This window comes from Rhinatrema bivittatum, chromosome 3 (genome assembly GCF_901001135.1).
Source record: "Rhinatrema bivittatum chromosome 3, aRhiBiv1.1, whole genome shotgun sequence".
NCBI classification, from domain to species: domain Eukaryota; kingdom Metazoa; phylum Chordata; class Amphibia; order Gymnophiona; family Rhinatrematidae; genus Rhinatrema; species Rhinatrema bivittatum.
Genome location: NC_042617.1, coordinates 319832086 through 319847953, shown reverse-complemented (window position 1 = coordinate 319847953; position 15868 = coordinate 319832086). Strand labels below are relative to the sequence as shown.

Below are 15868 nucleotides of genomic sequence, written 5' to 3'. Positions count from 1 at the left end.
AACTATGTGGTTTGAAAGAAAAATCGTTTATTTAAAAGATTTGATGTAAAGTATTTTTAATCAAAATTAATTGGAATTCTTATAGAAGAAACCTGTACGAGAATATGTTGGAAATGTCTAAGCAGTAGGATATTCTTTGAAGCTCTCCTGAAGAAGCCTGTGGCAAGGCGAAACATGTTGCGAGGATGAAGAGGCAATAAAAGAATTTCGTTCTAGGAATGAGGAAAAAATCGTGCAACAGTATTCTTTCTGCTTATGAACAAATTGATTTTGAAAGATTAGTACTGTATTGTAATGAGGATTTTCATTTGTATGTAAACAATTTGTTTTGAATATGGAGGAATTTTTAATGTTGGGAGATAATAGATAAAAAATGAGTGTGTGTAGTATGAATGTGTGTGAGTAATGAGGGATTATAGGTTGGGATTTTTAGATGAATATTCCTTGAGGGGGGGGGGGTGATGTGAAGATTTAAGCATTGAGTCCTTGGGAACTTCTTGTTTGAAATAAATAAAGATTGTAATCTTACATATGTCACTATTTGTGGTTTGGTATTAATAATTTTGTGATATATATTTGAGTAGCCAAAATAGTTGTACCATATTTTGTTGAGACATGGGCATTGGCACCACAGCCTTCAGACTGAAGAGCCTTGCCAATGTACTCTCCACTGCCTGCTTCTTCTGCAGGGAGACTCCATAAACATGTCCCGAGGAACACCGTGAAACTCCATAGCATATCCTTCTCGTATCACTTCCAGGGCTGAGACCCATCCCTCCCACTCCGACCAGGGCTGTGAATGCTACCTCTACAGCATCTCAGCCCTAGCCAGACTCATGAATTAAACTCAGGTACCCTGAATAGCAGAACGTAACACTACCACTGAGCCTGTTCTTTAATAAATATACAAGAACTCTTAAGCTGTCACAAGGATTTTACTCATAATAAAAGTCAGTTCCTGTCTTTAGTCTTTTTATCTGTAACGGCCAGTACCAGATCTAACCAAAAGAGACAATTCAAATCAGCATCACAGGAGCCAAACAGATAGGGAGGAGGACAGGCTGAGCCAGCACTGCTTCCATCCCATTACATGGCTGGAGAAGTATTCCTGGTGCCCTCCTTCCTTCCTCCATCATATGAACAGACTTTGCATAATGTAAGCATATTAAGTTGCATGGACAAAAACAAGATCAGAAGATAATACGAAAATGTTAGCTTCCAAGAATGAGAATCAAGGAAGCTTACTGAATGGTGAAAATGTGTTCATGAGAAATGTTGCCTAACATGAAATATTTGTAGGATAAAATAAATGTGATGATATATTGCTGTGATTGTACAATTTTAATAATTGAATTATGGAATATATTATAAATTAGAATAAAAATATTAACTGACGTTTCAATGAATTAATTAAAACCCATCATTTTGACAGGCATTTATGCTAATCCACAACAAATACAAACCTACCTGGTATGCGAGAGATCATCTGGCACAGATCAACATCCAGAGCAGCTGCCCTCTCTAACAGGTATCCCCAGGAATGCATTTGGACCTCATAGCCCAATAAAATATCTGGATCGTACCTAAAGAATTCAAATAAATAAATTTGAAACTTCCCAGTAACTATGTAGCTCCATATCTTCATTGCACTTATCTGAATAGATTACAGAGCTACTAATCAAAGTTCTGTTCTAGAGAATTACAGGCATTCTAAATCATGGCAATAATTCAAAATTCTCCTTCAAAATGCTTACTTTACTCAACCAATAAGACCAAGGATGTGCTTTGCTACATGTCTCGTAGACTATGGTTCGTGAGACCAAACAGTGACAGCAATCTACAACTCTATCCACAATCTGGGGTTACCGGGTAGTGAGTTCTCTTAAACTGTAAATCACAATGTAATGACGAGACGGTTGCGGGACAGCCCCGTGACCACCTTACTCACCCCGGGATACCAAGCTCAATTCTAGTGGTACAGACACTACCCTAATGCTACTCCCTGCATTCTCCCAGGGAGTGCGTCGTCCTATGAGGGCCCTGCAGAAGGAAACCAAAGCGGCACCTCTGGATGACTTTAACGCAAAAGGGTATTTAAACCCCTGCCTCGCTCCCAGCCTTCACACTGGGTGTTCCTGCCATGCTTCCTAGCCGTAGTACTGGTTGTCTTCCCTTGCCCTCCTAACTTGTTCCTTAGCTTACCTTCTCTCTAGTCCAGTGCCTTGCTCTTCCTTGACTCATTCCTGCCTCTGCCTTGCCCTTTTCCTGTGTTTCTCTGTCTTTTCTCTCTTCTGCCCTGCCTCTTCTTGGACTGATTTCTTGTGCTCTGACCATTGCCTGGACTTTGATGTTGCTTGATCTTCGCCTGCCCTGACCATTGCCTAGACCTTGATGCTGCTTGTTCTCTGCTAGCTCTGACCCATGCCTGGATTTGTCACTACTGTTTGCCACCTGCCCTGACCTTAGCTTGCCTGACCACTCCCTGGGAAGAGAAATTCAGATTTGTAAGTAACTGGGGAACCTTTTCGGAAAAGGGGAGTCTTTTCTGAAAGGACGGGCTCCACCTTAACCAGGGTGGAACCAGGCTGCTGGTGCTAACCTTTAGAAAAGAGACACAGCAGCTTTTAAACTAAATCAAAGGGGAAAGCAGACAGTTGCTCAGCAGCACATGGTTTGAAGAAAAGTATCTTTGAAGGATACTAATGAAGCATAGTTAGGCATCCCAACAGAGAGGTTCCAATAATAAGAAAAGTAGTCCATGTGCCTATATTACAAAACACATTGACATCAACATACCCGCCATCATCCTAGGAGATCTAAACCTCCATTTTGACTGCTCCCCTCTAACACCAGCATGTGAAGCCATACGCTCTACTCTTAATGCCATCGGATTTAAACAAATTGGGGTAGATTTTAAGAGGCGCGCGAACAGCCTACTTTTGCTTGCGCATCAGACTCAAGCAAAAGTACGCTGGATTTTAGTAGATACGCGCGGAGGCGCGCGTATCCACTAAAATCCTGGATCGGCGCGCGCAAGGCTATCGATTTTGTATAGCCTGCGCGCGCCGAGCCGCGCTGCCTCCCCCCGTTCCCTCCAAGGCCGCTCCGAAATCGGAGCGGCCTCGGAGGGAACTTTCCTTTGCCCTCCCCTCACCTTACCCTCCCTTCCCCTACCTAACCCACCCACCCGGCCCTGTCTACACCCCCCCCTTACCTTTGTCGGGGGATTTACGCCTCCCGGAGGGAGACGTAAATCCCCGCGCGCCAGCGGGCCTGCTGCGCGCCGGGCCGCGACCTGGGGGCGGGTACGGAGGGCGCGGCCACGCCCCCGGGCCGTGGCCACGCCCCGTACCCGCCCCCAAAACGCTGCCGACACGCCCCCGCAACGCCGCGCGCTCCGGCCCCGCCCCCCGACACGCCCCCCTCCGAGAACCCCGGGACGTGCGCGCGCCGGGAGGCCTATGTAAAATAGGCTTCCCGGCGAGCAGGGCTCTGAAAATCCGCCCCATTGTTTCAGGCCCAACTCACAATGCAGGCCATACCCTGGATGTGATTTTCACGAACTCTCTAATCCTCTCTGACCACCTCCAATGCACCCCCATACCATGGTCAGACCACTACCGAGTAGACACTCGCTGCACATTCAACTGTAATCACCATGCGACACACCCTAAAAAAAGAATTATAGAATTCAGAAAAAAATGCCAAATGGAAGACATCATTGAGGCGCTCACAGAAGATCTCCAGAAATTAGATCTCACTGATGCCAACTCAGTCTGTCTCACTTGGCATCAACTCACCAGCTGCATTGCAAATAGACTCTGCCCTCTACTAACAAAAGAGATCAGCACAGATAAGAAAGATAAAAAACCATGGTACACCACGGACCTTAGAAATATGAAATGCGAACTCCGTAAACTGGAAAAGAGGTGGCGTAGAAACCAAGACTCAACACATCCACAAAAATACAAATCCCTACTCCACAAGTATCGGAAAACAACTGATGAAGCCAAAAAAAACTTCTACACAGCAAAAATTCATCAATACCAGTTCAATCCGCGCGCACTCTTCCAATATGTTTCTAACATAATTTCCCCTCCAATAAACATCAACCCTGATAATGAAGATAAAAATAAATGTGAGAAACTAGCCTCCTATTTCCACAAGATTGCTAATATCATGGCTCGCTTTACCTCTCCTTCTCAGCCGGTATCCTTATTGCCCACAAGCTCCATGAGCTCATCACCCACACTCTCAAATTTTGAAACCTCAATGGCATCAGAAATTGAAGCAATTCTAAAAAAAATCAAACCTGCATTGCACCCCATTGATATCATGCCAACAAAAACACTCCTTGCCATTCCTACTAGGATTGCCCCTTCTATCTCTAACATCATCAACAAATCCATAACGGATGGTGTTTTTCCTACACAACTCAAACACGCAATAATAAAGCCCACACTCAAAAAATCTGACCTGGATCCTTCCAAACCTGCCAACTATCGGCCAGTCTCGAACCTCCAGTTATTGTCTAAAATATTAGAGAAAGTCATTAACAAACAACTCACAGACTTTCTAGACGAAAACCGATTACTCTTCCCTTCACAATATGGTTTCCGGAAGAACCATAGCACTGAAACTCTGCTTGTGTCCCTCTCAGACTCTATACTAAAAACCCTAGATACTGGTCACTCTTGTTTACTGGCGCTACTTGATATTTCTTCTGCGTTTGACACTGTCAACCACAATACCCTGCTTTCTCTCCTCTCACAAATTGGCATCACTGGCACCGCCTTATGCTGGATCCAATCTTTCCTGAAAGACAGGACATACAGTGTCAAGATGGGACACCAAACCTCGAAACCCAGAAATCTATCTCAAGGTGTCCCGCAAGGTTCCTCTCTATCATCAACTCTATTCAACGTTTACCTATCTCCTCTTTGTCGACTTCTGGTGAAACTGGATCTCCGTCATTTCATATACGCCGATGATGTACAGATCCTCATCCCCATCTATGATTCACTCGCTAATGCCATGAAAACCTGGGATTCGGCCCTTGCTGAAATAAAACATCTACTCACAGAAAACTGTCTTGCTATAAACACTACCAAGACAGAACTACTCATCATCACGCCACACAAGAACACCTCCGCTATCACCACACCTATATCAACATCAGACCGTCCCTATTTGCAGCAAGTCCGCAGCCTTGGCGTTATGATTGATAATCACTTTTCCTTAAAGAATTTCATCTCGGCCACAATCAAAAATGGTTTCTTCAAGCTACATACGCTAAAAAGAATTAAACCTCTCTTACACCCACAGGACTTCCGGACTGTGTTACAAGCCACAATTCTGCCGAAACTAGACTACTGTAACGCCTTACTACTAGGTCTCCCGAAAAACGCTATTCAACCATTGCAGATGCTACAAAACTCTGCTGCTCGTTTACTCACCAATATTCGCCGACACGAACACATCACTCCAGCTCTCATGTTCCTGCACTGGCTTCCTGTAGCATACAGGATTACATTTAAAGTTCTCTCCCTCATTCATAAATCAATACATAACCAAGAGATGCAATGGTTTTCTGATCAGTTTATATTCCGTACATCTAATAGACCTATAAGAAATATCCACCAAGCTAAACTTGCCTCTCTTCCTCTTAAACACATCAAACACGTGACCACAAGAGACCGTTCTTTCTCCATAGCTGGTATCAACATCTGGAATAAAATGCCCATGGACTTGCGTCTCGAATCCTGCCATAAAACATTCAAAAAAAACCTCAAAACTTGGTTGTTCGAACAAGCTTTCACACTATGATCATCGATTAATCTGAAATGTCGTTTACTTGTTTACGTTTCACTAGTTTCCTGTTCCTATTCTCTCCCTTATGTTTGATTCAATCTGCTAATTTATCTGTTCTCCTTTTACGCCTGCTATCCCTATCTGCAATATTTGTGACTTGACATTAACTATTGGAATAGGCCTGTAGCAGGTTAATTGCATATATTGCTCCCCTGCATCGTCATTGAATTAGAATATGCATTTGTTCTTAATAGTTAAAGTAGTTTTATTAGGCACTCCTGAATTCCGTTATTTATGTAAAGCCTGTTGCTGTCATTTGTTTACTTCCTGTAAAGACTGTTGTATGTAAAGCCTGTTGCTAATTTATTGTTTACTGTAAACCGAGGTGATGTATATCTTTACGTGCCGCGGTATATAAAAATCACTAAATAAAATAAATAAATAAAATATAAGAAAAGAATCACCTGAGCTAAAAGATTCCAAATTATCCCACAACTGAAAAGCAGAATGTTAAAACAAACAAAACACACATTTTGAAATGTCTGTATGCTAATGCCAGAAGTCTAAGTAGTAAGATGGGAGAGTTAGAATGTATAGCAGTGAATGATGAGATACACTTAACTGGCATCTCAGAGACCTGGTGGAAGGAGTATTAACAATGGGACAGTGCTATAAGTGGGTACAAATTATATCGCAATGATAGAGAGGAGCAACTTAGTGGCGGGTTGGCACTTTATGTCCGGGATGGCAAAGAGTCTAACAGGATAAAGATCCTGCAAGAGACTAAATGTACAATTGAATCTTTATGGGTAGAATTCCCTTGTATGTTGGGGAAGAGGATAGCGATAGGAGTATACTACCATCCACCTGGCCAAAATGATGAGACGGACAGTGAAATGGTAAGAGAAATTAGGGAAGCTAATCAAATTGGTAGTGTAGTAATAATGGGAGATTTCAATTACCCCAATATTGACTGGGTAAATGTAACATTGGGGCATGTTAGAGAGATAAAGTTTCTGGATGGAATAAATGAAAGTTTTATGCAGCCATTGGTTCAGGAACTGACAACAGAGGGAGCAATTTTAGAACTATTTCTCAGTGGAGCACAGGATTTGGTGACAGAAGTAACGGTGGTGAGTCTGCTTAGCAATAGTGATCATAATATGATTGAATTTGAATTACTGACTGGCAGGGAGACAGTAAGTAAATCACGGCTCTAGCACTAATCTTTCAAAAGGGAAACTTTGATAAAATGAGAAAAATAGTTTAAAAAAAAGAAGAAAGAAAGGTGCAGCTAAAAAGGTTAAGTATGCAATAGGCATGGACATGGTTAAAAAATACCATTTTAGAAGCGCAGTCCAGATGTATTCCATGCATTAAAAAAGGTGGAAGGCAGGCCAAACGATTGCCGGCATGGTTAAAAAGTGAGGTGAAAGAGGCTATTTTAGCCAAAAGATCTTCATTCAAAAATTGAAGGAAGGATCCATCACAAGAAAATAAGATAAAGGATAACATTGGCAAGTTAAATGTAAGACACTGATAAGACAGGCTAAGAGAGAATTTGAAAATAAGTTGGCCATACAGGCAAAAACTCATAATAAAAACTTTAAAAAATATATCCGAAGCAGAAAGCCTGTAAGGGAGCCAGTTGGACTGTCAGATGATAGAGGGGTTAAAGGGACACTTAAGGAAGATAAGGCCATCGCAGAAAGGCTGAAAGAATTCTTTGCTTCTGTGTTTACTGAAGAGGATGTTGAGGTGATACCAGTTCCGGAGCTGGTTTTCAAGGGTGACGATTCAGATAAACTGAACCAAGTCACAGTCAGCCTGGAAGATGTAGTAGGCCAGACTGACAAACTGAAGAGTAATAAATCACCTGGACCAAATGGAATACACCTCAGGGTTCTGAAAGAACTCAAAAATGAAATTTCAGACCTATTACAATTAATCTGTAACCTATCATTAAAATCATCCGTTGTACCTAACGACTGGAAGATAGCCAATGTAACCCCGACATTTAAAAAGGGCCCCAAGGGTGATCCAGAAAACTATAGACCAGTGAGCCTGACTTCAGTGCCGGGAAAAATGGTGAAAACTGTTATAAAGAATAAAATCCCAGAGCATATAGAAAGACATGGTTTAATGGAACACAGCTAGTATGGATTTACCCAAGGAAAGTCTTGCCTCACAAATCTACATTTTTTTTTTAAAGGGGGTCAATAAACATGTGGGCAAAGGTGAACCGGTAGATGTGGTGTATTTGAAATTTCAGAAGGCATTTGACAAAGTCCCTCATGAGAGGCTTCTAAGAAAACTAAAAAGTTATGGGATAGGAGGCAATGTCTTTTTCTGGATTACAAATTGGTTAAAAGACAGAAAATAGAGAGTAGGATTAAATGGTCTGTTTTCATAGTGGAAAAAGGTATACGGTGGAGTGCCTCAGGGATCTGTACTTGGACTGGTGCTTTTTAATGAGAAATTACTACTTACCTGATAAATGCCTTTACTTTAGGACAATCAGATGAATCCAGAACAAGTGTGTTATGTACCTCTACCAGCAGATGGAGACAGAGTAAACTGACATCACAGTATATATATAACTTTCTGGTTGACTGTGGCTGATAGTGAGGGGGCATATATGTGTGATTGAGAGCATATGTATGTGATTGAGAGCTTGTGTGTAAGTAAGAGAGAAAAAATGTTGTGTGACAGAGACTAGTTAGAGAGGTGACATATGTATGTGTGAGAAAGTGATCAGGGAGGTGATTGGTATATGTGAGAGAGAGAGAGAGAGTCTGGTCGGGGAGATGGTGTATGAGAGACAGAAACTGGTCCTGTTTGTATGACATGTGTGTGTGATGTGTGTGAGTGATGTGTGTGTGTGTGTATGTGACGTGTGTGTGTGAGAGAGAGATAGAGATACAGATTGGTTGTGGTCCCTAAGGAAGAGGACCGTGAGGACAGTTTCAGCAGCCCCTGCTGCTTCTGGTGTGGCCTGCAAGGGAAAGGAATAGGAGAACTGCTGGAGAGGGTAAGTAAAGGTGGGGTGTCTTGGAAATAAAGTAGGTAGTATAATGGATTGATTTAAATGAAACTCAGATAATACCTTTGGTAAAAATTTTGGATGAGTGCGAAGCACCACACGGTCATGGAGAAATTTCATGTAAGGTGGGTATGTTCAAGCGCCTGTAGCTCACTTACTCTGCGAGCTGACGTTATAGCAAGGAGAAAGAGTTCTTTCCAAGTAAGATGACGCAGCTCGCAGGAATGTAGAGGCTCAAACGGAGGTTTCATGAGCCGAGCTAACACTACATTGAGGTCCCAACTAGGGGCCAGAGGACACAGTGGGGGCTTTAGGTGTAGTAAGCCTCTCATAAAGCGTGCTAAGAGGGGTTGTGTCGAAATCGAAGCCTCCCCTGTGTCTTTATGGTAAGCGGCTATGGCGCTAATATGGACTCGAATGGATGGTTTGTAGACCAGACTCCGACAAGGAGAAGAGGTAGTCGAGGAACTTCGTTGTAGGGCAGGTAAAAGGATCTATTTCCTTTGACATGCACCACAAGGAAAACCTTTTCCATTTGGAACAATAAGATTTCCTGGTGGAAGGCTTTCATGAAGCTACAAGGACTTTGAAGACATCGTCCGAGAGGTTTAATGATTGCAGAATTAACCTTTCAACATCCAAGCTGTCAGGGACAGGGTCTGGAGGTTCGGATGATGCAGCTGGCCGTTGTTCTGAGATGTCAGAGACGGATTTACACCCTGGCGAATCTGCAGACAGACTGAGAGGTTGCGAAGGATGGGGAACTACACCTGGCGCAGCCAGTAAGGGGCTATGAGAATCATGTGGCCCTTGTCCTGCCGCAACTTCACGAGAGTCTTGCTGATGAGTGGAAGTGGAGGGTACGCATACAGGAGACCCCTTGACCATGAGAGGTTGAAGGCATCTGTTGGTGGTGTCCTGTAACTGTGGTGTAGTGAGCAGAAGAGTTGTTTATTTTGAGATTGTGAATTGACGCAAAGAGATCTATGCGTGGATACCCCCACTGATGGAATATTTTGTTTGCTACAGTGGGGTTTAGGGGCCACTCGTGGGGATGAAAGGTGCGACTGAGTTTGTCCACAATCACATTGTCCACGCCAGCCAGGTAGGTTACTCTCAGTAGCATGGAGTGCGAGAGAACCCAAGCCCAGATTTGCACTACTTCCTGACACAGCAGGTAAGAGCCGGTCCCCTTCCTGCTTGTTGATGTATAACATCGCTACCTGGTTGTCTGTCTGGATTAGGAATGACTTGTTGAATAGGCAATCTTGGAAGGCTATAAGGGGATATCTGATCGCCCTGAGCTCCAGAAAATGTATCTGGTGTTGTGATTCTGTTGCAGACCAGGTTCCCCGAGTTTGCTGGCTATTGATGTGGGCTCCCCAACTGAGAGTGGAGGCATCGGTTGTCAGCGTGACCTGCGGTTCCGGAAGTTGAAAGGATAGTCCTCTAATGAGATTGGACTCCTGAACCCACCAAGCCAGTGAGAGATGAAGCTGTCTGGTGATGTGGACAATGTTGGACATCAGATGGTGGGCTTGAGACCAATGGGATCTCAACGTCCACTATGTTACTCTCATGGCGAGGTGAGCCATTGGCATAACATGGACAGAGACCGCCATGTGACCCAACAAAGTGAGAAGATGACGAGCCATTGTAACTTGCTGCGTCTGGACAGCGCTTGCAAGGACTGCGAGAGTGTGAGCACTATCCCTTGGAAGACAAGCTTTTTCCTGGATAATGTTGAGGTCTGCTCCGATGAAGGAGAGGATCTGGGATGGAGTGAGATTGGATTTGGGATAATTGACCAGAAATCTGAATGACAGTAGTAGCCGCAGAGTTACACGGAGGGAGTGAGAAACTGTCTCCGCCGATGGGGCACGAAGCAACCAATCGTCTAGATAAGGGCAGACGTGATTGCCGAGGCGCCTTAAGTATGCTGCTACTACTGCCAGGCATTTTGTGAAGGCACGGGGCGCCGAAGCTAGCCCGAACGGAAGCATCCAGTACTGGAAGTGCCGGTGTCTGACCGGGAACCGAAGGTAGTTTCTGTGGGATGGAGTTATCGCTATGTGCGTATACGCGTCTTGCAGATCTACAGAGCAAAGCCAATCTCTCTGCTGGAATAGAGGGGGTAGGGAGCCTAAGGTTACCATCCTGAACTTTTCCTTTCTTAGATGCTTGTTCAGTGCCCGAATACCTAAGATTGGCTGAACGCCTCCTGATTTTTTTGGTATCAGGAAATATCGGGAGTAGAATCCCTTTCCCCTTTGTAGAGTGGGAACTGGTTCTATGGCATTGGCTCAAAGGAGGGATTTTACTCCACCCCGGCCGAGGTCAGAGAAACTCCACCCCGGCCAAGGTGGAGAGTCCAATGATATTGAAAGGAAGTTTAGATGGTAACCTTGAGCCACCACCGATAAGACCCACTGATCCGTGGTGATGGTGCGCCACATGTTTATAAAGTGGCAGAGGCGGCCGCCTACTGGTAGTGATGGTAGAAGCGGAAGATGAGAATTGCTCTCTACTGGGGAATCAAAAACCAGAGGCAGGGCCAGGCTGCAGAGCTGGCTGTGCTTTTTTAGGTCTGGCTTGGCGGGCTTGACTTTTTTGATACGGTCTGGTTGGACGAGCCCAGGATGGAGGAGGTTAATATTTATGGGTTTTTAATGTGGTCCTCTTTGCCTCTCTTCTGAACGGCCATTTAGAAGTTGAGGGAAAATCCGAGGGTACAGAAGAGGGTTGTCGCAATGTCTCATGGTGATCCTTGAGTTGTGCAACAGTCTCCTGTATCTTATCACCAAATATGTTATCCCCTGTACAGGGGAGGTCAGCTAATCTCTCCTGCACCTCGGGATGGAGATCAGACGACTTCAGCCTGCCCACCTCCTGGCACTTATACCAGTGGCTGAAACTCTGGAGGCCATGTCGAATATTTCATAAGCAGCTCTGACTTCAAATTTGCCAGCATCAAGGCCTTTCTTGAGAATGGAGTTTAGCTGGTCCTGGAACTGATCTGGAAGGGATTCAGAAAAATCCTGTAGCTGCTTAAAGATATTCAAAAAAATTACTCAAGGATCCACCAGTATATATTCAAACTGAAAAAACAAAAAATAGCTGGTGTATAATAATTCTGTTTTAATTTAGTAATGAATGCATCAAGATATATATTTTTTTGTTTGTAGAGGAAAAGACCTCAGCACTGGTATTGTATCTGAATAATCGTATCAGAATATGAACCAGTTGGTGCAATCATGGGTCTAAAAACCTCTCAATTGTATCCTTTTATTGAAAATCTATTTTTTGATTTTTAAATTTTTTTTTTTATAAAATAAATGGGCCGGATTTTAGAAGCCCTGCACGCGTAAATCCGGCCGGATTTACGCGCGCAGGGCGCCTATTTTGCATAGGCCGCCGGCGTGCGCATAGCCTTTTACGAAGCCCCGGGGCTTCGTAAAAGGGGCGGGAGGGGCGTGTCCGGGGGCAGGTCAGGGCGGGTCCGGGGGCGTGGCCGAGGCCTCCGGACCAGCCCCCGGGTCGGGAGATGGCGCGCCAGCAGTCCGCTGGCGCACGCAGATTTACGCCTGCCTCGGGTAGGCGTAAATCTGCCGACAACAGTAGGGGGGGTTTAGATAGGGCCGGGGGGGTGGGTTAGGTAGGGGAAGGGAGGGGAAGGTGAGGGGAGGCGGAGGGAACGGGCAGCGTGTGCCGGGCCTGGCGCGCGCAGGTTGCACAAATGTGCACCCCCTTGCGCGCGCCGACCCCAGATTTTATAAGATACGCGCGGCTACGCGCGTATCTTATAAAATCCGGCGTACTTGCGCGAACAAAAGTACGCACGCGCGTAAGTTTATAAAATCTACCTCCTTATGTTGAACACATAGGGGTAGATTTTATAAATGTACGCGCGCGCGAACAAAAGTACACCGGATTGATACAAAGCCCGATGAGCAGAAAGCATGGCATGAGATAAATTAAATCTTTATCTTGACACGACACTGCCCTGATGCAGCAATCTGCAAAACGTTGACAACGTTGGCGTTTCTTGTCTCTTTTGGCGTCTTTAGGCAGCTTTACCAAGTGCCAGCTTGGCTTAATTGCCAGATAAGAATTTTTTTGGAATTGCTCAATAAAACATCAGAGCCTATGGAGTGAGCTCAAAACATATAATTTCACATGCTAAATATAATATTAGAGCTTGCATAATGTTTGTTCAACATAATTATTTTATAAAAAGAAAAATTAAAAATCAATAAATAGATTTTCAATAAAAGGATACAATTGAAAGAGGTTTTTAGACCCATGATTGCACCAACTGGTTCATATTCTGATATGATTATTCAGATACAATACCAGTGCTGAGGTCTTTTCCTCTACAAACAAAAAAATATATAGCTCGATGCAGTCATTACTAAATTAAATCATTATTATACACCAGCTGTTTACAGATATTCCTAGATTATTGCATCATATATAATTGGTAGGCTGCAATACAGGAAATGAGCATGGAGCCATGGTAGACCCGGCATCCAAAAGCGTCCAGGAATTTCTGGTCCTTCCCAGGAGGCGTGGAAGAATGGGGCAGTGGTCTTCTTGCCTTTTTCTGGCCAGATTCGACTACCACAGAGTGGTAAGATAGCTGAGTCTTCTGGAACCCTGGTGCTGACTGCACTAAGTAAGTTGCAACAGTTTTCTGGTTTACAGGGGGAACCGCACCAGGATGCTCCCAAGTGCACTGGAGAAGCACAAGGAGAACATCATGTACTGGGATGGACAAAACCACCTTATGTGCATCGACAAATTGGAGGATTTCTAGCATTTTATGTCTGGAGTCCTCTTCAGTTTGAAGTTTAAAGAGGATGGTATTTGCCATTTCCTTTATAAAACTGATGAAAGAGAGATCTTCTGGAGGGGATCTTCTCCTCTCTTCCAGAGGACTTGGTTCCAATGGTATATCATCAGTGTCTTGAGTGTCTGAAGAATCATCGGTCCAGGGCTGGTAATGTTGATCACCTGCATCGGATGGGCCTAGTCCGGCCGGAGCAGGTCGAGGCACCAGTGGCATCAAAGGCGGTACCGACGAGGGCCGATGCTGCATCGAAGGCAGTGAAGGCACCGATGGGATCGGTGACCGCGGTGGACACCTCGGTGGAAAAACCCCTGATGGTCCTGGAATTGGGTCAGGCCTCTTTGAATCCTCCTCCTCCGAGGAGAGATGGATCGGTGTCGATGGATGTGACGAATCTGTGTTTTCCCCGGCACTGGCGGAAGTGCACCGATGAGTACATCTAATCTATCCAGCAATGGAGCGAGCATTGCGGGCATCGGTTCCAGATCAGCGCTCGGTGCCGATGGAACTGGAACTCCTTGGAGGGCTTGTACCACTGCCTCTTGAACCATCCGGTTCAATTCCTCATGGAAAGCTGGTGTTTGGAAGACCAGTTCCGGAGTTGGAGGCTGTAATATGTGGAGTCTTGGCTCCAAGCACGATGGAAGGTGGGGGAACGCCATGGAAGGTGGGGAGGCTCCACCATGTGGGATTTCTTCCTCAGTGGCTCCGTCGATGCTGAAGTTGAGGCCACCAGTGCGCCTGGATTGGAGGGCAGAGTCTTCCGATGGCGATGACGATGCTTTTCTCGGTGGTCTGCCTTGTCCTTATTTATTTATTTAGTGATTTTTTTATATACCGCGGCACGTAAAAAAACATCACCTCGGTTTACAATAAACAATAAATTAGCAACAGGCTTTACAGACAATATGACATAAGGTGGACATAATAAGAATCAATTAAGAACAATTTAAGAACAAAAAACATAATATAAATCAAGAACGAAACCAGTTAAGAACAATAAGCAATTGAATTGTTGAGAGTCATATTCCATTAGTTAATGGCAAGTCAAAAATCATAAACGGGGGGTGGGAGGGTGAAGAGGCGAAATAAGCAGAGAGAAATTAGCAGAGAGAAAAATAAATTGGGGAGAGGAATAGGTCCAGGTAGACAGGGAACATGTAAACGGCATTTCAGAATAAGAGGTGTTCATAACGTATAAGCTTGTTCAAACAGCCAGGTTTTGAGGTTTTGTTTGAATTTCTTATGGCAGGGTTCGAGACACAGGTCCGTGGGCATTTTGTTCCAGATGTTGGTTCCGGCTATGGTGAAAGAGCGGTCTCTTGTGGCAATGTGTTTGATGTGTTTAAGATAAGGAGGGGCAAGTTTAGCTCGGTGGAGCTCCTTGTCCTGTGCCGAGGACGAAGAGGCAGATGTCTTCGACTCTGACAGAGAGTCATCGGTGTCCGAACAGTGTTGAGACTTGGAAGGCATCGGTGCCGAAGGCGTGGAGGCCTTAGATGGCAAAAGCTGTTTGGAGTGAAAAAGAAGAACCATCTTCTCCAAACGGGCCCGGCGGCCCTTAGGGGTCATTTGGGCACACTCGGTACATGCCTCGACATCGTGGCAAGGCCCCAAATATAACACAAAGACCTGATGAGGGTTGGTGATGGACATTGTCCGAGGACAGTCGGGGCACCTCCGAAAACCCGTCGCCATTGTGAGAGAGAAAGATTTAGGCCGCGGTGCGGTTGGTGACTGTTTGGCCTTAGAAAGAGAACCATCGGTAACTGACCGAAAACGACGAGGTAAGCTTACCTTGCGGTCATGGGTATCGACGGACGAAAGGGGGACCCTGGATGGGGAAATTTTTTTTTAACTTTTTGAAATTCCGTGAGGAAAAATTTCCTGTCAGGAATATAAGTAAGAGCTCCTGAATCTGCGTGGCAACTGCTGCGTGGAAAAAGAGAGACTGAAGGGGGACCCCTGCTGGATGAAGGGTTGGTGGCATGCAGGGCTGCTCAGTGTGCCAAGTCACAGTTCTAGAAACTTGACAAAAGTGTTCCGTGATAGGGCTCCATCCTGATGATGTCACCCATATGTGAGGACTACCATCCTGCTTGTCCTGTGAGAACATTTATTCATATAGTTTTACAATTATTTCTGTGTGGGGATCTATATATGGC

General features: G+C 44.7%; 1 protein-coding gene across 2 annotated transcripts in view; it reads right to left on the bottom strand.

The window, feature by feature from the left end:
- REV3L (REV3 like, DNA directed polymerase zeta catalytic subunit) overlaps window positions 1–15868 on the bottom strand; it is a 720104-nt gene that overhangs the window by 213892 nt on the left and 490344 nt on the right. For both annotated transcript variants that reach the window (XM_029595253.1, XM_029595254.1), the window contains exon 19: window positions 1468–1583. In XM_029595253.1, coding sequence (XP_029451113.1) covers window positions 1468–1583 — 116 coding nt within the window. The remainder of the gene's footprint in view (window positions 1–1467; window positions 1584–15868) is intronic.